The 20,870-nt window shown below is 51.1% G+C and overlaps 1 protein-coding gene across 1 annotated transcript in view; it reads right to left on the bottom strand.

The window, feature by feature from the left end:
* The window catches only part of Abcg1 (ATP binding cassette subfamily G member 1), a 55,683-nt gene that overhangs the window by 8,272 nt on the left and 26,541 nt on the right, over positions 1-20,870 (bottom strand). Inside the window, exons 3-8 of the mRNA XM_052162982.1 lie at positions 15,244-15,361; positions 12,151-12,283; positions 8,302-8,352; positions 2,610-2,755; positions 1,143-1,266; positions 231-345 (exon numbers count right to left, since the gene is read on the bottom strand). Coding sequence (XP_052018942.1) covers positions 231-345; positions 1,143-1,266; positions 2,610-2,755; positions 8,302-8,352; positions 12,151-12,283; positions 15,244-15,361 — 687 coding nt within the window. The remainder of the gene's footprint in view (positions 1-230; positions 346-1,142; positions 1,267-2,609; positions 2,756-8,301; positions 8,353-12,150; positions 12,284-15,243; positions 15,362-20,870) is intronic.

Genomic DNA, 20,870 nt, shown 5'->3' with positions numbered 1-20,870 from the left:
GGTTGGTCCTAAGTTTAGTGACCCTTGTCTACATAGAAGGGTGAGGCCAGGCAGATCTTGGTCTTCAGACAAGTCCTCCTGGAAGAGAGGATGGCCTGGAAAGAACTACCACAGGACGGCGTCACCCATTGGTTAAGACGTGGCAGTAACCGCTGACTCGAAGTGGGACACACAAGACTGTGCGGGGGGGTCCCCCTTTCCTTCCAGCTGGTTTGGTGGTTTCTACTCACCAAAGTCTGCTGGGTTGTGGTAGGTAGGGCAGTTCAGACCCAGATCCCTCAGGTACGGCACGAGATTCGAGACCTTTCCCCGGTAGACACATTGTCCTTGACTTAGGACATATAGCTGAGAGGAAGCAAGAGAGAAAGCGGTCAACCAAGGCCTCCACCTCTGTAGAGCAATGGTGGCTCTCACTCAGTCAGCCCTTCAAGCATTTGGCCAATGTACTGGCTGGCTTTGTGTGTCAACTTGACACAGGCTGGAGTTATCACAGAGAAAGGAGCTTCAGTTGGGGAAGTGCCTCCATGAGATCCAGCTGTGGGGCATTTTCTCAATTAGTGATCAAGGGGGGAGGGCCCCTTGAGGGTGGTGCCATCCCTGGGCTGGTGGTCCTGGGTTCTATAAGAGAGCAGGCTGAGCAAGCCAGGGGAAGCAAGCCAGTAAGAAACATCCCTCCATGGCCTCTGCATCAGCTCCTGCTTCCTGACCTGCTTGAGTTCCAGTCCTGACTTCCTTTGGTGATGAACAGCAATGTGGAAGTATAAGCTGAATAAACCCTTTCCTCCCCAACTTGCTTCTTGGTCATGATGTTTGTGCAGGAAGAGAAACCCTGACTAAGACAGCCAGTGAGTCATTCATTCATTCATTCATTCATTCATTCATCCGGCCAGCCTGCCCATGGGTCAGCCAGCTTGTCAATCAGCCAGTCAACTAGTTATTCAACCAGTCAGTCATTAATCAGCCAGTCAAACAGCTAGTCAACCAACCAGTCAGCCAATCACCCTGAAAACTAGTAGAAAGAATCAAGATTCCGGGTCTAATTTTGTCAGGCTTTCTCTACCCTGTCTGGGATCTTAGGATGGAGTCCGGGGTAAGAATCTGGGGTAGGTCAAGGACCTGGACCGGGGGAGGGGGCCGTGTACCTGGTCAAAGAGCTCAAAGAGTTTGGCGCTGGGTTGGTGGATGGTGCAGACTATGGAGCGGCCGCCCTGCGCCAGGCCTTTCATCAGGGACACCACTTGGAAGCAGGAGGCGCTGTCCAGGCCACTGCAAGTCAAACACACCGTGAGATGCTAAACATGTGAGGGACAAACTCAGTGCCCCATGTCTTGGGAGTCTGGGCAGTCACTGCTGAGGGAGGATCTGTAGCTGCACCCCGCTCCCTCCAAAGCTGGGCTCTTCTCAGCCCCTCCAACTGTCCAAGGGTGACACTTCCACAGGGGCCGTGTGCACTGCATGCTATTTCTGACAAGGATACAGGAGCCCAGAAGATTCCCAAAGGCTTGGCTGTGGAATGGGGGAGGGGCTCCCTCCCCACCTGCCTTGTCGAGAGACATCAGAACTGTCTGGGTCCAAAGTAAACCGGAAGGCCTGGCAGTCAGTAGTCACAACGCCACACTTGGGCTGTTAGGGAGGGCGCAAGGGGACTCCTGATGCTTTATTGACAATATTGATGCCTTTTGTGGCAAGGCAGAGACCTGAGGCTTGCAGGGCTTTGCCAGTATCTGGAGCCCCTGGGTGAGTTCTCTCCTCTCCTGCTCGAGCACACCCAATGCCATCTTGCTTCTACTAAGTAGCTCCCAACAAGCGGAAGGAGTCACAGTGGGCACCCCCCAAGCACTGGCTTTCCCCCAGGGCAGTGAGCCTGTGGTAAGCAATTTTAAGGGTTCTTGGAGTTGTTTTGGGGGCTCACTGTGGGCCAGGCATTCGGTTGGGCTGAGGTAGATGTGAGCCTCCCTGGGATGCTAGGGATGGCTCTCAAGTTCAGAGGGCATCCATGAGACCAGCACCAGTAGGTAGGCAATGAAAGGGTGCGTGAGGTCAGTCAGGAGCAGCCCTGTGCAGCCAGCCTGTTTTGTTGGGGATGCCTGAATACAATGTGCTTGGCAGAAAGGCGGGCTGATTAACCAGGGACCCCTGTGCTCTGGAGGCAGGACTTGAGACCGGCATCTCCCCAAAGGTAAGCAGGTGTGTCTAGGACAGACGTCAGGGTCCACATGGTCACACAAAGGTGGTAAGCCACTCAGAATGGGACAGACTGCTAAGACCATAATATCCCAGGCCCCCTCCTCAGTGCACCCCACAACACTAGCCTTCAGGATGCTTTGCCACTGGGAAGTCGGGAACAAGCGAGAGACAGACACTAGGAAGGGATGGTTCCGAACTCCAACCATATCTCCACACTCAGTACCCAAGGTCCCAAACACACAGAGAAGCCTCTGGGCTAGTGGCTTCGTCTTGCCATCCCACAGATGGGGTAGTCTCTTGTAGCCGTCTCCAAGGCCATACCAAGGCAGCAAGGCCACCTCCAAAACCTCAGAACAGATTCTAGAAACGACTCTTCCCTGTCTCTCTCTGGTCAGCAGTCCAGACACCAGACATGGGCTTACCTGGTGGGCTCATCAAAGAACATGACAGGGGGGTTGTTGACCAGCTCTAGCGCAATGGCCAGGCGTTTCCGCTGGCCACCTGAGAGGCTCCCCGTGCGCGTGTTGGCACAGGGCAGCAAGCCCAGGGCTGTCAGGATCTCCTTGACCTGTGGGTAATAAGACCAGAGTCTATTAGGAAACAACCTTCCAAGTTTATGGTCATCAACGACGCATGCTGAGCCCTGTGGGATGCCCTGCTGGCTACAACCTTGACAGTCCATACACACATGTCTATAATACTGCACTGTCCCAGGCCACCCCAAGGGAGTGGCCCTGCCTGGAGAGACAGGAAGAACTGTCAAGAGGCAAGAAGTAGCGTTGGTGGGGGTGAAGGGGTTCAAGCCAAGGGCTGAAGTTTTTGAGAATCCTCTGACTGGTGACCTAATATCATTTCTTCTCTTCTAAGCCAAACCTAACATCTAGCATGAAGAAATGTCCTATAAATAGTTGGCTAGTGGATAAATTAATGGACACATAAGTAGGTAGGTGATCAGGTCTGTGACCAGCACTGACAGTCACTGACCATCATATGGCAATGACCTCAAAAGTGCCTTATTGGAACACTGGGCACACAGTAAGTACCCCACCCCCAACAGCTACCACCCCTGTTTCTCATCTCACACAAAACATATGAACAATTCCCTTTGCAAGTTCCCTACCACGCGCCCTGAGCCAGCTGTGCCATGAGGCCACTTAAAGTGTGCCCAGGTGAATGGCTGAAGGCAGTGAACAGATCTGTATTGTATCTGTCACAGTGGCCACCCCATGCCCAGGGCCCTGGGATAAAGGCTGAGAATAGTAACAAATATGGTTAGTTATACATAGAGTCCTCCGATTGGCCCGTGATGGTGACCTAGTATTGGCTGAGGGAAACAAACAGGTCAGCAGGCTCTGGGGAAACAGAGACTGATCTAGCTACCACATCCCTGCCAGGCTCCTCTCCAGGGCGCTCAGTGATTCCCTCCAGAGTTTGCCCAGAGGCAGGACAGCTCTGAGGCAGCCAGGCCCTGGTGGCCATACCAGGAGGCTCTTGGCCAGTGGCTTCTCTGGGGAGATGAGGTCATCTGAGAGGAGAAGGCGGTACAAAGGAGAAACTTTCCACTCTGGACATCTGAATTGTTTATCGGTGGTCAACACAAAGTCAAACGCTAGTGGGAGAGCCCCTCGGAATCCAGTGCTGGTGAGGTCCTGGGGCCCAGGGTTCAAGTCCCACTCTGCCTCTTCTTGCTCAACCCTCAATCCAGCACCACGGTCTCCTTCTGGAATCCATGGCTCTGGGAGATGGATGTCAACCTAGGGACAACTTCCTGTGACTGTCCAAGAGGGCCAGAGAGGCAGGGCCACGATGGGCAGCCCTTTCTCTTAGGCATATATGCTTCTTGCCACAGGGTCTGATTTTCTCACCACCGGCTTCCAGGTTCTTCAGCACAGCTAGCTGGTCCTGCAGGGTGACTGGGGTGGTTTCCTCTGGGGGACATCCCATACACAAAATGCACCCTGATTTCTTCAGGGAAGTTCATGGCAGGAGAGTGGAAATAGAGCCCACCATTTGGTGGCTGTCCTTCTGCCCACATGATCTATTTCTGCAACCATCAGGCCTGGCCCGTTCTCTTCAACCTTGTCTTAGAAGTGACACTATCTATATAGGTTGGTTTGGGTGTAAAAGTAGTCAGAAATCAAAACACAAAAGACAACTCCACAGGTTTATTTCTACGTTTCTCTAAATAAACAGAACAACACAAGAGAAAACAAAAATCCCTGTGGTCACTTGAAATCCACCTCCTCCTGGAGGCCTCACCCTCTGGGGACGATCTCAGCAGCCCAAGACTGCCCACGGTGATCTTCCTCTTGAGGAAGCATCTGTCCCAGAGAGCTCCTCCTCAGAGCCAAGGTGCCTTTTCCGGGAAACAAAGCAGGCTATAAGGAGCATACTCTGTGATGTGCTAGAACATTCCATTCTGTTGTTCTTCCACATCCTATACGCAGCATTCACTGAGGTGCTGCAGGGGCTGATGGGAAATGAGTCAAAGTCGTATCCTGCTGCGAATCTGTCCTTGAGAGGCCTGTTATGGGCTCTCGGAAAAGGCAAGAGCTGTATTTGTCTGAGAAATTCCATACCAAGTGGAATTTCTGGTCACACACACACATGCCGGACACGTGACGGCCTCAGACCGACATGGCTGGCTTTCTGTGACACTCAGCGTGGGCTATGGCTGGAGGACCAGTTTGGGCTTGGCTCTCTCAGGGACACTTCTTAGAGTAGAATAAATGGAGTCTGGGTACACGTTGAGAATCCTGTCAGACTGGCTATAGTGACTCTTCCTGGTTGTCAACTTGACTATATCCGAGAATGAACTACAATCCAGAACTGGAAGGCTCGCCTGTGTTCCTAATCTGGAGGCTAGGAGATACAAGTTTCTGATCTGGATCTCAGCATAGAGATCTTGAGGCATAGTGGCTATAAATCCCAGAAGATTAAGAAGGGGAGATCTCTGAGTTCAAGGTCATCTGGGACAAAGCAAGTCCCAGATCCAGGCGTGGTGGCACACACCTTTAATCTGGGCCACATTTTTTTTCTTGGTTTTTTTGAGACAGGGTTTCTCTGTATAGCCCTGGCTGTCCTGGAACTCACTTTGTAGACCAGGCTGTGGGCCACATCTTCTACTGGAGACCTATATAAGGCCATTGAAAGAAGGAAGGTTCACTCTCTCTTTTTCACCTGCTTGCTTTGTGGGACTGAGCAATTGCTAGATCCTGGGACTTCCAGCCATAGCTGCTGCTGACCATTGTTGGGGAGTTGGACTACAGACTGTAAGTCATAAACAAATTCCCTTACTATATAGACTACCCATACGTTCTGTGACTCTAGAGAACCTGACTAATACAGAGGCCTAACTATGGCTTTTTCCAGAAGGTTCTAGGCTTCTCTAAAAGATACCACTACAGTCACAGAAAATGCTCCTGGGACCCCAACCAGCACCCAAGAGAAGGGCTCAAGCTAGATGCTAGACTCTGACAGTGCCAAACAGCATCAGAGGCAAAGATGACACAGGAGTCAAAGGCCTGCCTTGCAGTGGTCACCTGCTCAGAGGCCTGAATTCAGAGAATTCTACTTTCCCAGTTGCATAGGAAAAGGTTGGCCACAGAGCCATGGCTGTGAAGAAACAGTCTGCCTCTATCTCTCCATCCTGCATTCACAGAGATCTTACCAACCTGAAGACTTGAACGATACTGTCTTCTTCGGCCCATGCTCCCTGAAAGGTGGCAGGGCCCCAGCATGGGTTACACAGGCTAAATTATCTAGAGAGGTTCAGAGAAGCCAGGGCTAAAGAGGCCGCTTCTCTGTAGGACCTTCCCCTCCTGGTCTTCTCATCTCCACACCATGAGAGTCCGTGGCTGGCTCTGACCTTCAGTCTCTAGTTTGAGCCAAAGAAACCAAGCTCCTTTCCCAGCCTCACACCCTCCAGAGAGACCAGCGTCTTTGACATCAGGGCGGAAAATCAGCACAGGCACTGTTTCTTTACTTGGTGGCAACTGTCAGATACTGGCGAGGCCTCACAGAGGTTGGATGGAGCATTGGGCCCCTGTGGAGCCCCAAGAGGCTGGTAGATGGGAAGGACCAGGGATGGGAGGTGGTCCCAAGGCTACCACAGTCTTCTGATAAGTCACCAGGAGCCACAAGGATGCTCCCTCTGGACTTGCTTGTGGCTTCTGCCAGGTTCACCACTGTTCCGGCCATTGGCGGCTTTCCTTTTCAGCAGTGAAGATGGAGCCCAGGGCCAGGGAGTGCTGGGGCAGGCATCTGATAAAGGACAAAGGACCCCGTTCTTTGGTATAGGTCATCTCGGACTCACCTTGGCACACTGTGTTCTGATACTTGGTTTTCTCTTTCCTTCTTTCTTTCTAGAGCTTTCTTTTGTCATCCCAGTGGTTGCCTGACTTAAGACAGCTCGAGTTGCCATGACAAAGTATCCCAAACTGAAGGCATAGGCACTGGACTTGCCACTGATAAGAGTCTGAAGGCTGGTTGGTTACGTTCAAGGTGTGCGAGGGTACTAGTTCTCCCGGGCCCTCCTGACCCCTCTCTTCCCGGCTTGCAGATAGCGTCTTCTCCCTGGGCTCGCAACAGAAATCCTTCTGAGTGAGCGTATGTCCTGACCTCCTCTCCTCGTAAGGACAAAGTGAGATTGGATCAAGGCCATTCCAATGACCTCTGCAAACAGCCTGTTAAGTCTGAAGTACTGGGCTTAGAACTGTAGCACATCATCTTGGGAGGTCAGCCCCTAAGCCTAGTCTCTTCTAGTCTTCGAGGTATGGAGGTAGGTCTGGGGACGGGAGTCACTGGGAACGTGGGTGTGATGTCTTTCTAAGTCACACGATTCAGAGAAGACTGAAGACCACAGAGGTTCTTGAAATCTCACCCTCCAGGAAGAGGTCACAAGCCCCATTCTACTGCCAACATGCGGCACCCGCACTTTCCATATCTTCTTTTGTTGGATACAAAATGGTCCAACATCTTCCCCCTCGATCTCAGAATAAGAGAATTCCACAGGAAACGTTTCATTTTTTCTTTTTTCTTTTCTTTTCTTTTTTTTTTTGTAGTTCCGGGGAACTGTTTTTACCTCAGAAGTGAGTTCTTCGTTTCCATAGTGCATACCTCACTACCATGACAGAGAACCCCAGAGTGTGAGGGTCTTGTGAGTGAGGAGAAGGGAGCCCCTCAGGCTGCCTTTCCATAGCCAGCCATATACTGCATTAGCTGTTCCAGGCAGTGAAGGGGCTGGGGTCTGAGCATGTGAACATAAGGGGAGCAAATACTGTTCCTGGCAGCTGCCAGTCAGAGGCACGACCGCCGTTGCCTGGCCTCGAAGGCGTCAGAAGGCACAGATAACATCCATGTAAGGGGGCCTTCTGTGACATCTCTCTTCTACAGAGCATCTCAGTAGCACTAGAGATAGCAAGGAGTTTCCCTGGGTGGCCTGTGACTATGGGCTGAGAGGCCCTCCTCCCCCACCCCACCCCACCCCCACCCCTTGGGGACTTCCTGAGGCTCCTGCGGGGTCCTGATTATTTCCTTCTCTGCTCCCTGAGGGCTCAGGGAACTGGGGAAACTGGTAAAAGGGAGGAGAAGAAGTCTCAGTTAGGCTGAGATGTTTTTATTCCCCCCACCCCTGTAAATGGCTGGTTAATAAGACGCAAGAGCCCAATTTCTCCTTGCAAAGGTATGTGGGTGGAGGAGAGTTATTTTTAAAACCAATGACTAACCATCCCATTGTCAGTGTTTCTTTTTTTAAAAAAAGAATGGTTTAATCTAAAATATATTAAACACCCAAGGGGGTGGAGTACCCTGGCCAGGCCCTGAGGTTTGCATCTTCTGGTTACTGGGAGGGGGAGGAGCCGAGGCTGCAGACTGACTGAGATCTATACATCAGTCTATCCCTGGAGCCGTCTCTCCTGGACTCCCACCACTGTACCTTACTACACACATTCTGAGGCCCCACCACAGACACATACACCTGCACTCAAGGGGAGGCAAAGAAAATCAACAACAACAACAATAAATCCAGAGGGGAGGATCAAGCCCCTCCCCTCACAGGTCACGTGTGCTTGCATCACACCCCGAGCCATGGAGGGCTTGGAGCAGCAAACTCACCATCTCCCGTCTGCCTTCATCCTTCTCCTGCAACTTTAGATGTGCGGACACCTGTTGGCAAGAGAACACCAGTGAGGTGGCGTCTTAGTTAGGGTCTCACTGTGTGAGCAGACACCATGACCAAGGCAACTCTTACAAAGGACAACATTTCATTGGGGATGCCTTACAGGTTCAGAGGTTCAGTCCATTATCATCAAGGTGGGAGCATGGCAGCATCTAGGAAGATACAGTGCAGGAGGAGCTGAGAGTTCTACCTCTTATTCTGAAGGCTGCTAGCAGAAGACTGACTTCCAAGCAACTAGGATGAAGGTCTTAAAGCCCATGCCTACAGTGACACACCTGCTCCAACAAGGCCACACCTCCTAATAGTGCCACTCCCTGGGCCAAGCATAGACAAACCACAACAGGCGGCTTCAGGAAGCATGAGTCTCACAGGATCCAAATAAGGTTCACAGTCACACCATGGTCAAAATCACACCGTGGTCAAAGCGATACCACAATCAAGGCCACACCATGGTCAAAGACACACAATGATCTAAAGCCACACCACAGTCGAAGCTACACATGGTCCAAAGTCACACCACAGTCCACTGTCCCATCATTTTGAGCTGCTTGATGGATTCATGAGAGCCTCATGTGGTCTCGGCCTCCCACATCCATGGCCTGATGGAGGTGGGCATCCTGGGAGAGCTATCTGGGCCTGCTATGCTTCTGGCTATCTCTGGTATCCCCATGAAATAACCCAGACATACACAGCACAGAGACAAGAAGACCCTAGGCAGTAGGGTTTGGAAACAGCTTGTAAGGGGACCAGTAGCACACTCAGGACCTTGAAGTTGTCATGCTGGGAGGATCTGCAGTTGGGTAGCAGGATGAACTTCCTGGTTCACTTCCTCAGATCCTGTTTAACAGGAGAGGGTTGGGTCCCCAGCCCTGCTTGGTTAAAGCCTGAGACAGACTCACCTGGCCCAGGTTGAGCCCTGTTTAGTTTATAGCGGACTCTGTGTCCGCTTGGTTCTTGGCGCACCTGGGCCTCTGCTTCCGGAACCTGCATGACAGTACATTTAAAATATATCTCAAGGGGCTGGAGAGATGGCTCAGTGATTAAGAGCACTGGCTACTCTTCTTGTTAAGAGCACTGACTGCTCTTCTGAAGGTCCTGAGTTCAAATCTCAGCAACCACATGGTAGCTCACAACCATCCATAATGAGATCTGACACCCTCTTCTGGCATGTCTAAAGACAGTTACAGTATACTTACACATGATAAATAAATACATGTAAAATCTACCTCATTAGTGAACTTGCTGAAGGGGTCAGGTCAGAGACTAAGAGGCAGGGGAAGGGACTGAAGAGGCCCTGGGCCTCAGAATGGGACAAAAGTAAGCCTGCATTACCTCTACAAGGCCAGCTGCCCATCTTATGACACTGAGTGTTGCAAGAACGTGTCATGTTGGGCATGAGGTAAAAGAACCAGATAAAAATGTACAACTGTGGAAGGTTGGTAGCCAGCGGCCAGGAAGCAGGGGTGAAGGGAGCCAGGACCTTGAAGTTTAAGGTTAGGGAGAAACATTCCAAAAGTGCTGTGCAAGCAAACTCCCCAACTGATTATGTGATTATAAAATAGATGGATTTCACAGCAAGACCTGGAGAAGAAACACAGCCACCACAGAAAAGGGCAGCAAAGGAGCTGGAGGGTCGAAGGGTCCACACAATCTACCAGTGCCTCACCAAGCACTATGTTCAGGTCACCCAACACACTGAGGGTCCCTCGGGGACTCACAGGAGTCCACAAGTACATGAAGAACAAGGCCTGAGGTGAGAGAAACCTAAGTAGGCTGCCTGGCCCCATCTGTGTACAAATCCTTTGGCATCCTCTAAGCCCACCGAAGCTCTACTAGAGGCCAAGTAAGCAGGCAGATCTCCCCTGAAGCCACTGCTCATGGAGACTGGGTGGTAGACAGGTGTCCCCTTACCTAGTACTAGGACAGAGGAATGAGTCGTAACCCTGCCGGGCCCTCCTTTTCTCTTTCCACACAAAGCAGGCAGAAGAGCAGATCTCAGCTCTGAAATCTTAATCTACTTTTCTTTACTGATCTACGACTCCCCTGGAGTCACACAAAGTGCTGTGTGGTGGCCATTGTCTTGCTTTGCTCGGTTCAAGTTCGTGAATGTGAGGGCAAGACCTCTCCACATAAGGCTATCCATATAAACATCCCATCTGCTACCAAAGTACAGAACTTCTTCCAATGTCTTCTTCAGGACCAGGGGAGACACAATCCTACCGAGACTCTACGAAGTGACAGGAAAACAGAGAAACAGCGCCGGCTAGGCAGGAGGTGAGCGGTGACGAGCAGAGACTACCAACCAGAGCTCAGTGCTGGTTTTTACTTTTTTTTTTTTTTTTTTTTTTTTTTTTTTGAGACAGGGTTTCTCAGTATAGCCCTGGCTGTCCTGGAACTCACTCTGTAGACCAGGCTGGCCTCAAACTCAGAAATCCGCCTACCTCTGCCTCCCAAGTGCTGGGATTACAGGCGTGCGCCACCATGCCTAGTTTCAGTGCTGGTTTTAAAATCGCCCATTAATGAGAGACATTTTAGAAACTTCTTCTACTGACAATGAGGTCACATGGGCTAGTCCTTTATATATAAATGGCCCCTAGAGGCCCAGAGCTCCTACACTGATGGGGACACTGTCTGTGTAGAGAGGACAGCCTGGCTGTTCTGGAAACCTATGATACAAGCTCCATCTGGACCCTTGTATGGCCCCGGCGGGGAAGGTATTTTTAAATTCCTCCTGGACTTATGCACTGGAGTCTCATGTGAAGACACAAGAAGAAGACTCGGGAGGGTGGAGATAACCAGAGCACACCTGTAAGGACAACACTGATGAGCCCTAAAGTTCAGGCCTTTCCCTAGTTCTTCCTGTGATGCTTATCACGATTCCAGCAACATCGGGACAGTCTCACAGATGAGGAAGCCAAAGCCAAGGGGCTAAAGCAACATCATGGATGGCCCATAGAGTGAGATGTGAAACTCAGAGACCCTGGACCAGAGCTCTGCCTCAGAGTCTCCCCTTGGCTTTGGAAGACTGTAGCCCCGCCTCACAGCTTCATTCTTAAAGAGGCTCTGCTCATCCCTGTTCCCTAGAGCCTGAATAGCCTAGACCTGTGGTACCCGGCAATGGCGGACTCTGTCTTTCACCTGGCAGACAGAAGAGTCTGATGGAGATCTCAGAGAATGGTCACTCCACCAAAGAGAATGATTCAAGGACAGAGACGGAGGGTGCAACTGCTAGGCTAGGTCAACTTGATGTAGGCTAGAGTCATTCAGAAAAAGGGAACCTCAATTGAGAAAATGGTGGTCAGATTGACCTGTGGGCAAGTGCCAACCCCCCCCCCCACCCCCCAGGGCTGCTGGTCCTAGGTGCTATAAGAAAAGAGGCTGTGAAAGCCATGGGAAGCAAAGCAGTAAGGAGCATTCCTTTGTGGCCCTGCTTTCGTTCCAGCCCCAAATTCCCAAGAAGATGAACTGCAATTGTAAGAGAAATAAACTCTTTCCTCCTCAGGTTGCTTTTGGTCACGAAGTTTTATCACAGCAATAGAAACGCTAACTAAGCAGGGAGGTGTGGAAAAGTTCGTGAGGGAAAAATAAGAAGGTGGTTACCATGGAAACAGTCATTCAACTCGGTGACCAATCATCTCAGAAACCTGATTGTGACTTTGCCAAACGAGATCTATTAGAACACTGTGCAGGCGGCAAGACCAGGGTTGAAACTCTGCTAGAGAGAAGGGACCGGATGTGGTCACGTGTAGCAGGTCTGGGTAGTGCCCAGGGCAGGGGTGGCTCACCATCATGGCCTCCTGAACTGTGAGGTGAGGCAGCAGCATGTCGTCCTGCATGATGTAGCACGAGACCTTCCGGAAGCAGCGCAGGTCCCGGGGCATGCCATTGATAAGGACCGCCCCTTTCATGCCGGTCTCCCTGCCGAGACAAGAAGAAAGGTGGCTGTCAGCCAGGGCCTTCAGCATCCCACCTTTAGGGGGAGAGGGGACCTCCCTCCCTCCTGGACTCTTCCCAGTGGAACCATTCACCATGGCAACAGGACGGAGCAGAGGGACCTAGGGATGCAGAGTACCGCACTAGTGCTCTGCCGGGAACCAGGGATCAGCAGGGAGACAAGCCCCACACCAGGCCTCTCTTTATCACACCACTCAGAAATGGCTTTTCTTTGACTGTTACACAAAGATGGCTGGGGATGTCCCTCAGTACAGCCACAGGGCAAAGACGTATACCAACGGCTACTCCATCTGCAGCCCAGACTACACTAACTGCCCCAGGATTACAACAGCTACTCCATCTGCAGCCCAGACTACACTAACTGCCCCAGGATTACAAGTGTACTTGGCAGGTGTCTCAGGCTCAGGTGGCTCAGAGACAGTATCGCGGCCATGACAGTTCATGATTGGTTCAAGTGCAAGCAGAGGACCTTCTGACAGCAGATGAGAAGGTTGGGAGCCTCCTGTGTCCTGACAGGACTGGAGGGCCATCCAATGCCCCCAGAGGCCCCCCCGTCAGCTCCTCCTGTGTGTACCCATTGGGCCTGTTGCCTCTTAGGTGCTTCTAAGCACCTGAAGAGCTGGCTTCCAGAGGCCCTCCATCTTCCTTTCCACCCAAGGACACATCTCTGCAGCTTTCCCTTCCTGTGCCCAGGGAAAACAGTAGCTTTACAGAATCTGTAGGGACTAAACTCATTCTGGATTCCAGCTTCCATGGCACCCTGCCAAGGCCCAGGGCTTTGCAGTGGGTCCTACCCAGGCAATGGGCAGCTCCCTTGGCTTCCTCTGGGTACTCAGCCTGGCAGGGCTGACTCTGCATCCCTGGGATACACAAGTGCCCTTGGCCTTCTAGGAACTGCCGTGGTAATCTGAAAAACAGCCAGCCCTAGGAAACTATCCCACTCTGCTCCCTCCCTGTCTCGACTCTGGGAGCCGAGAAGTGGTCTTTGGTCTTCAGACATGAGTGTCGTAAAAAGGAACTTATAGGGATGATTTTGAAAAAAAAATGTAATTTCTAATATTAGGAAACAATTCAGTACCCTAAGGGATGGTGAGATTTTTCTTCCTCCTGCTTGCCCAGTAATTAAAATTACTAGTATCACAGGTGTCCATCATTATGCTCAGGAACTATATAGTATGTTTGGGCTTGCATTCAGAATGTCTCCCACAGGGTGTGATTGAACTCTTGATCCTCAGATGGCGGTACTGATTTTGGAGGCTGTGGGGCCTGGGTGGCAGAGGAGGATAGGCCTTTAAAGGGTGAAGCCTAGCTCTGCCTCTGGCTCCACTCTATCCTCTTCCGGGGCAGTGCCAGGAAGTGGGAAGCCTTCACCAGTAGGACAAAACCCAGTTGCTTCGGTTGCCATGCCTGCCTTCCCGTGACTGTGATGTCCCTCTGAGACCGTGAGCCAAAACAGATCCTTCCTCCCTTAAGTTGCCCCTGACACAGGGATTTGGCCATAGCCACAGGACAGTGACTGACACGTGTCCTAGGCAGAGACTGAAACCATGCAGAGCTTTGTACACTATATGGATGGTGACCTTTCCTAGGCTGTGTGTATGTGTGTATGTGTGTGCTAAAGCCTAATTTATAAAATAAGCATGACAAGAGATTAATAATAACCTCTAATGGAATAGAACCGTTCCAGTGTGTTGTCAACAGTCTTATCCTTGTACTCTGGGGACATTATCAAGGAAAGCAAGGGTCCCTCGAACAAAGCTCACACTGCTCCAGCCAGTCTTAGAGCCTAGACAGGTAATAGGCACAGAGAGCAGATACATCAGTCCACGTCCGGAACAAATGTGGCATCAGATTCCATCAGATTCTTTTTCGAAAAGATGTGCGCAGGTAAGGTTTGAATAGCTTTCTGATCACGATTAGCTATGGGTTATTGCTGCTACTACTCCTTGCTCTAGTTACCAAGTGAGAGCAGGACTTTAGAAAGCCTTTCTTTCTTTCTTTCTTTCTTTCTTTCTTTCTTTCTTTCTTTCTTTCTTTCTTTCTTTCTTTCTTTCTTTCTTTCTTCCTTCCTTCCTTCCTTCCTGCCTTTCTTTCTTTCCTTCCTTCCTTCCTTCCTTCCCTCCCTCCCTCCCTCCCTCCCTCTTTCCTTCCTTCCTGCCTTTCTTTCTTTCTTTCTTTCTTTTTTCCAAGACAGAGTTTCTCTGTGTAACCCTGGCTGTCCTGGAACTCACTCTGTAGACCTGGCTGGCCTTGAACTCAGAAATCCTCCTGCCTCTCCCTCCCAAGTGCTAGGATTAAAGACGTGCACCACTACTGCCAGGCTTTGAAAGCCTTTCTTAAGCACGTCAGCAAAATTCACAGATGAACGACCTTGGCACGACCTTGGGGATGGTGATCCCTAAAGTCCTGAATGACCATGGCAAATGCAAGCCTTGGACCTGGCAGCCTCTCATTCTCCTCTGTCTAACAGTCCAGCGTGCTGTCCTACAGTCTGGCTGTCTTCTGATCTGACCAGATCTTGACCTTAGTACATTCTCCTGTCAGGAAGGTGGACTGTGGGCTGAGCTTATTAGGAAGCAGCCTTGTTCACCTGCACATGGTCTCTTCTTCATACCCTAGGCATGCGCAGCCGTCAGTAGGTGCAGACTTTCAGTACTGCTTCTCTGTGCTGCTTTCTTCATGGATCCTCAAGCTCTGGATGCAAACATGCACCACACACACACACACACACACACATACACACACACACATACACCCTGAGGCACTCAAGCACACATGCACACAGGTATTCATGCACACACGTGGCTTCCCAGGAGCCCAGGCGAGCAGAGCTTCTGGTAGCAGACAGTTGACAGAATGCCCTCAGTGCCTGCACTGAAGCAGCTCCGTGCCTCCCTCAGCTTTCTCTGCTGGCCTCTGCTCACCTGTATCCTGCCAGAATGTTCATGAGCGTGGATTTCCCGGCTCCAGAAGGACCCATGATGGCCACCAGCTCTCCGCTGTTGAATTTCCCAGAAATCCCTTTCAAAAGGGTCTTGTATCCTGAAAAAAAATGCAGATTGGGTTCATTTTCTAACTGTCTCATGCTTTATTTGATCCCAGGACTTAACTGCTGCGGCCAAAGACACAGTTTTCCACGGTGGTATGAAAGACATATAGCAACATTTTAGGCTAGAAGCAGACATCGTGCCTGTTTTATGCATGTTCTATGTACTGTCTGTTTCCCAGGCTGACCTTACGCCTTATATCCACGACCACGGCATATGCATCTTGCTTAAGGTTTTCCAAGCACAAGTCCAAAGGGCATCCAGGAAGATCCACCATTCACATCTCAACAAGAGAACAGGTGGACAGAGCCTATTTAGCCCTGGACCAATGGCCATCTCTTCTTCCCAATACGGTATACATGTGTATGTACTAACAGGTAATTCGTCCAGCATTTCATTAGCATGTTTTTTTTTTTACTTACCCCTTATAGATTTATATAAAAACAAATAATTTGTACAAAATTCATAAACAATTACTTTGTGATTAAATAATATAATCAATGAAATTGTTAACTGGTTTATTGGGTAATTGAAAGGGCTTGTTGTCACACAGTCACATCAAATGTCTAGGGAATATCCGGCAAGTGTCTTCTGCCTGGATCTTTAGAAGGGTGCTGGGAGGGGGGTGTGTGGGGGAGGAGCCACACACCCAGAACAAGTCAGGGCACTATGGCTTTCAAGCAGGCTGTGGAAATGTGTTATAAATGATAAATGAGAGTAACTGGTTCAGAGATAATGGTGCCAACTCAGACGTGGTGTTTGGTGTGGTGTCAGATAAGAGCCCACCCTAGTGAGACAGGCAAGCGTTACCTCCCACTTCCTGTGCACGATGCCTAAAGAGACCTCATGAGCCCGGGACATGTGGGGAACTTAACCTGGTTTCCCCAGGCTCCTGCGAGCACCCAAGCCTCCAGGTCTGAGAAAGCTCGAGCCCAAGAGAATGTTCTCCACATAGTCTTACTGTTTGTCACAGATGGGACACTTGGACATTCCTACCTGTCATCAGGTGCCACCTTAATTTGGACGAGGAGTCCCTGGAGCCTTGTTTGAGTCAGGGAGAAGCGGAAGCTAGAGAGTGAGGAAGCCTGCTGCTCAGAAACTGAATCATTAAGCAGAGGAGGCCGGCTGTCAGCTGTCACCCCAGAGGGCTGAGAATCATCCCAATGGGAAAAGGGTACCCAGGAACAAAGGGCAGGGCACCGAGGAAAGCTCTAAGCTGTAGAGGAACCGGTCCCCTCCCCGGTAGCACAGGAGAACAGAAGGAGGTGACTGTGTGGGGAAGGACAGCTGGCTGTGTCTGCCTTCAGTGGACAGACGGAACAGCAGATGTGGCAGACAGGTAAACAAGAGCCAGGGATGGCAGAAGCGCTTTCTGTACAAAGCCAAGCCCCTGCCAGGCTCATCAGACAGAGTTCTGCCCCTTGGGGACAGATGTGACCCTCCAGGGGCCCCAAATGACATCACCAAGGGGTTAGTATGTGCCCCGGTGTCAGCTCATTACTATACTTATCTGCCTAGGCTGGAGCTGGGGTTACTGTCGAGCAAATGTGTTTGAGGCTGCTTCCACTCCAAGATGGACCCTCAGCCCCTGCTGAGACCCCAGGAGCAGGAGGCTGCTCAAAGCTGGAGGTTCCCCCCCCCCCCCGAAATGGCCACCACCCCTTGAATGAAAGCCAACGGTGGTGCAAATTCCCTCCGCATGGTTCCTGGGAGAAACATACAGACAACTGGACACAGCTGGGCTCCCAGCCCCCAATTCACAGATGGGGTGTATATGACCAGGTCTGGAAGCGCCCCCCTTGCACTTCCCCTGACATGGAAGGCTTTAGAGTCCTGGCTTTACACAGTCAGGGCAGCACCAGATCGCTTCTTCTCTTAGATGTCAAGACTACAGACATTCCTTCGCCTACAGACAAATCAGTCCCTCCTCTTTCCCCCCCCCTTTACCCATTTTCATATGCATGTGTACATGTTTGCATGTACACAGAGGCATGCACGGATGTAGATGCCAGAGGTGGATGCTGGGAATCATTTTCCATCACTCTTCCACTTTACTAAGGCTGGACCTGTCAATCAAACCCAGAGATCACAGGCATGGCTAGTCTTGCTCTAGCTAGCTTGCACCGGGATCACCTTTCTCGCCCTCCCTAGGCTGAAATTATGAGCGGGTGGCTCTGGCATTTACAAGGCTTCTGGGGTTCCAACCTCTTCTTCACCCTTGTATGAAGCCCTCTGACTGCTGAGCCACTTCCCTAGCCCGAACAAAGCCTTTCCTCTTTAGACAGGAAGTTGCTCCCTAACAATCCCATGAGCCTCTGCTTGTCACAGGAGACTCTCCCCAGCTGAGCCATCTCCCTCCCAGGACCTCACCTCTGAGGTGAGCTAATGCCAGAAAGCTGGAAGTTGGGCAGAACCAGAATGCAAGCGTTGTTTCCCTTCTGCTGTGCTGAGGGCATTTCACAAAACTGAACCTTCTCAGTCCACTCACTAAGGGGATGCAGCTAGTCTACCTCAGGATCAGAACTACTTTTCTTGCTTTTGTGGAACGGGGCCTGTTTAGTGTCCCAGAAGACAGTCTGGCTCGCTTGGGCTGGAGAAAGGCGTTGGCTTGGCTCACGTTATTGTTTGCCTCTGGTGTTCTTCCGTGCATTTTGCACATACAGAAGGATTCAGAGAGGGCTGGCCGCTGTCAACGCCACCTAGCAACCCAGCACCGGGAGGCTCTCAGCCAGACTAAGGCTTGTTGACACACACCTGGGGCCGCCTGCATCTTTGGGCAGATCAGCCTGCAGATCTCAGCAGTCACTCTTCCCCGGACCCCTGTGTGCAGACTCAGTCCTCACAGAAGTGTAGCTGCTCAACACAGTCATAAACCATACTAAGTGTGTCATCCCCTTTACTGGGGGTGCCTTGTGGTCAAAGGCTATGCTATGGCATTGAATGGGTTAAGGGTCCTGTCTGTGACTGGGGTATATGCAGGGCATCAGCTCCAACCAAGAAGTGAAATTAGACAGTTCCAATTCAGCTGATTAAGACTGTGGTCATTTCCAAAGAGCCAGCACCATTCCTAGAACGCCTGAGACTCACAAGGGCTTTTCTGGACAGAGGGCTGTCGGTCTGGAAGGAATCTTGTCCCCAGCATCTGCCCTAGGAGAACATGACACTATCAAGGTGGTTACTGTCCCGCAGGCCAGTGTCTGCTGACTGGCACTCCAGGGCCAGAGTCCAACAGACAGAGGTCACCCCTAAGTGGCCGCTAGAAAACCTACCCACAAGGAAAGAAAGGGAGATGTATGCCTTGACAGTGTGCTATTAGCACCTTTGTTGGTGAAGAACCATTGTGGATTTCTGAGGTGCAGGCTGTCCCCAGGTAGACTGCAATCTATGTCTATGACCTCAGCACCTCCGGGGTGGGGCGGGGGGGTGGGGGAGTGAAAGCAGGGAACAGTGCTTTGCTGTTTTGGTAGGGGGGAGGGAGAGGCTGTGAAGGCCAAGAGAACTTCCTGGGCCTCAGGGAGGAAGTGTCCATACTGCCTATGGGTCCAGCTACCTCACAGCAAAGGCCACTGGGCTCCACCTACTCTTCCCAGGCCAGGCAGAGGCTGTCAGAAGACAAACGCTCCCAAGGGCTGGACCCTAAACCCCAGCCAGACTCCCAGTGGAGCCAGCCAGTCTGAGGTCATCTGCTAAGAGGCAAGTGCAAGGAGGACCTCTGAGCCTCAGGGCCTGGAGCTGGCGGAACCTGTAAATGGTTGGGAGAGCAAGACCAGCCATTCCTTCCTGAGGCAGACAGGTGGGAGAGCCCAGGCTGAAGAAAAAGAATGCAAAGAAAACAAAGAGAGGCTGAGGATTTATTTCTTCTTATCTAAATATCGCAGGCTCAGTGGGGGAGCAGAGGGGGCGGGGCACGGAGAAAGGATCTGTAAATGCTAACTTCACTCCAGCCTATGGGGTCTGCCAGCACGTGCACAGGGACATTCTCCATCTGTACATAAACACACCAAGGGCACTCACGTGCCTGCAGGTTGTCATAAACACCATAGGGGCACACATTCATCCCCGCTACGGTGTACACATTCATCCATCACGGACATGCACACACCTGAACCACACAAACCGTGTACACGCAGGCTAGGTCCTGAGATCACAGCCGGGCTGCCCCTGCCCCAGCATGAATAAAGCTGGCAGTCCGTCGCCTCTGCCTGCAGGAAGCAGCTTTCTATTAACCCAGAACTTTTAGGCTTCTAAAGAGCCATGGTAGTCTTCTTTCCGGGTTTCTAAGCCTGGCTAGAACAATTTGAAAATCGTTCTCGTAGTCCAAAGAACGGTACGGTGCCAATGAAGTCTCCAGATGGGCTCCAGATGCCCTATCAACCTTAACCTGAAGGCTATCCAGCTGCCCCAGCCTCTACACCCAAGGCCCAAACTAGTGTGGTGGTTTGAATAAAAATGGCCCCATAGGTCCATAGGGAATGGCACTACTAGGAAAAGAGGTCTTGTTAGAGTAGGTGTGGCTTTGTTGGAGGAAGTGTATCATTAGGGGCTGGCTTTCAGGTCTCAAATGTCCAAGCCACTCCCAGTCTCACCTTTACTTCCTGCTGCCCATAGATCCGGATGTAGAACTCTGAGCTACCTCTCCAGCACCAAGTCTGTCTGCTCAGTGCCATGATTCCTTCCATGATAGTAATGGACTGAAACTCTGAAACTGTAAGCCAGTTAAATGGTTTCCTTTATAAGAATTGGTATGGTCGTGGTGTCTCTTCACAGCAATAAAACTCGAAGACAACTAGTAAGCCATATATACGGGCCAGGTCATAATCTCACCCCCAACCCCAGGAGAGACCAGGTATCTGTCCTGAGATGTCCCCAGCACTCAGACTGCAAGAACACACCACTGCACTTTATTGTTGTAAGGTCTCCAGGACTCAAACTTAGGTCTTCACACTTACATGCAAGCATCTTAACTAAATGAACTGGCTCCCAAGCGCTGCCTGGTACAGGCTGCCCAGTGTCTTGCTGGACTGAGTTTTCTATTGGCCTGACAGGAGGCTGGGACTCCCAGGTCTGGCAGCCATAGTGTGTATTCTATCTCAGTGGATCATGAAAATGTTTTAAAGATGGCTCAGGGGCATATCAGGGGGGAACTGATCAAGAGCAGCCTGAGGACATCTTTTTGGTCCAGCCTCAGCTCTCCCTGCAACTGCTCACTGACTGTTACAGTTCAGTGCTTGGGTCCCTTACTGTTCGTGTAAACCTACATCAGCATAACTGTCTGAGTCAGGGTTTCTATTCCTGCACAAACATCATGACCAAGAAGCAAGTTGGGGAGGAAAGGGTTTATTCAGCTTACACTTCCACACTGCTGTTCATCACAAAAGGAAGTCAGGACAGGAACTCACACAGGGCAGGAACCTGGAGGCAGGAGTGGATGCAGAGGCCATGGAGGGATGTTTCTTACTGGCTTGCTTCCCCTGGCTTGCTCAGCTTGCTTTCTTATAGAACCC

The sequence above is a fragment of the Apodemus sylvaticus genome, chromosome 19 (assembly GCF_947179515.1).
Source record: "Apodemus sylvaticus chromosome 19, mApoSyl1.1, whole genome shotgun sequence".
NCBI lineage: Eukaryota > Metazoa > Chordata > Mammalia > Rodentia > Muridae > Apodemus > Apodemus sylvaticus.
Note: the sequence above shows the minus strand (reverse complement) of the source record. Positions and strands in the feature narration are given on the sequence as shown.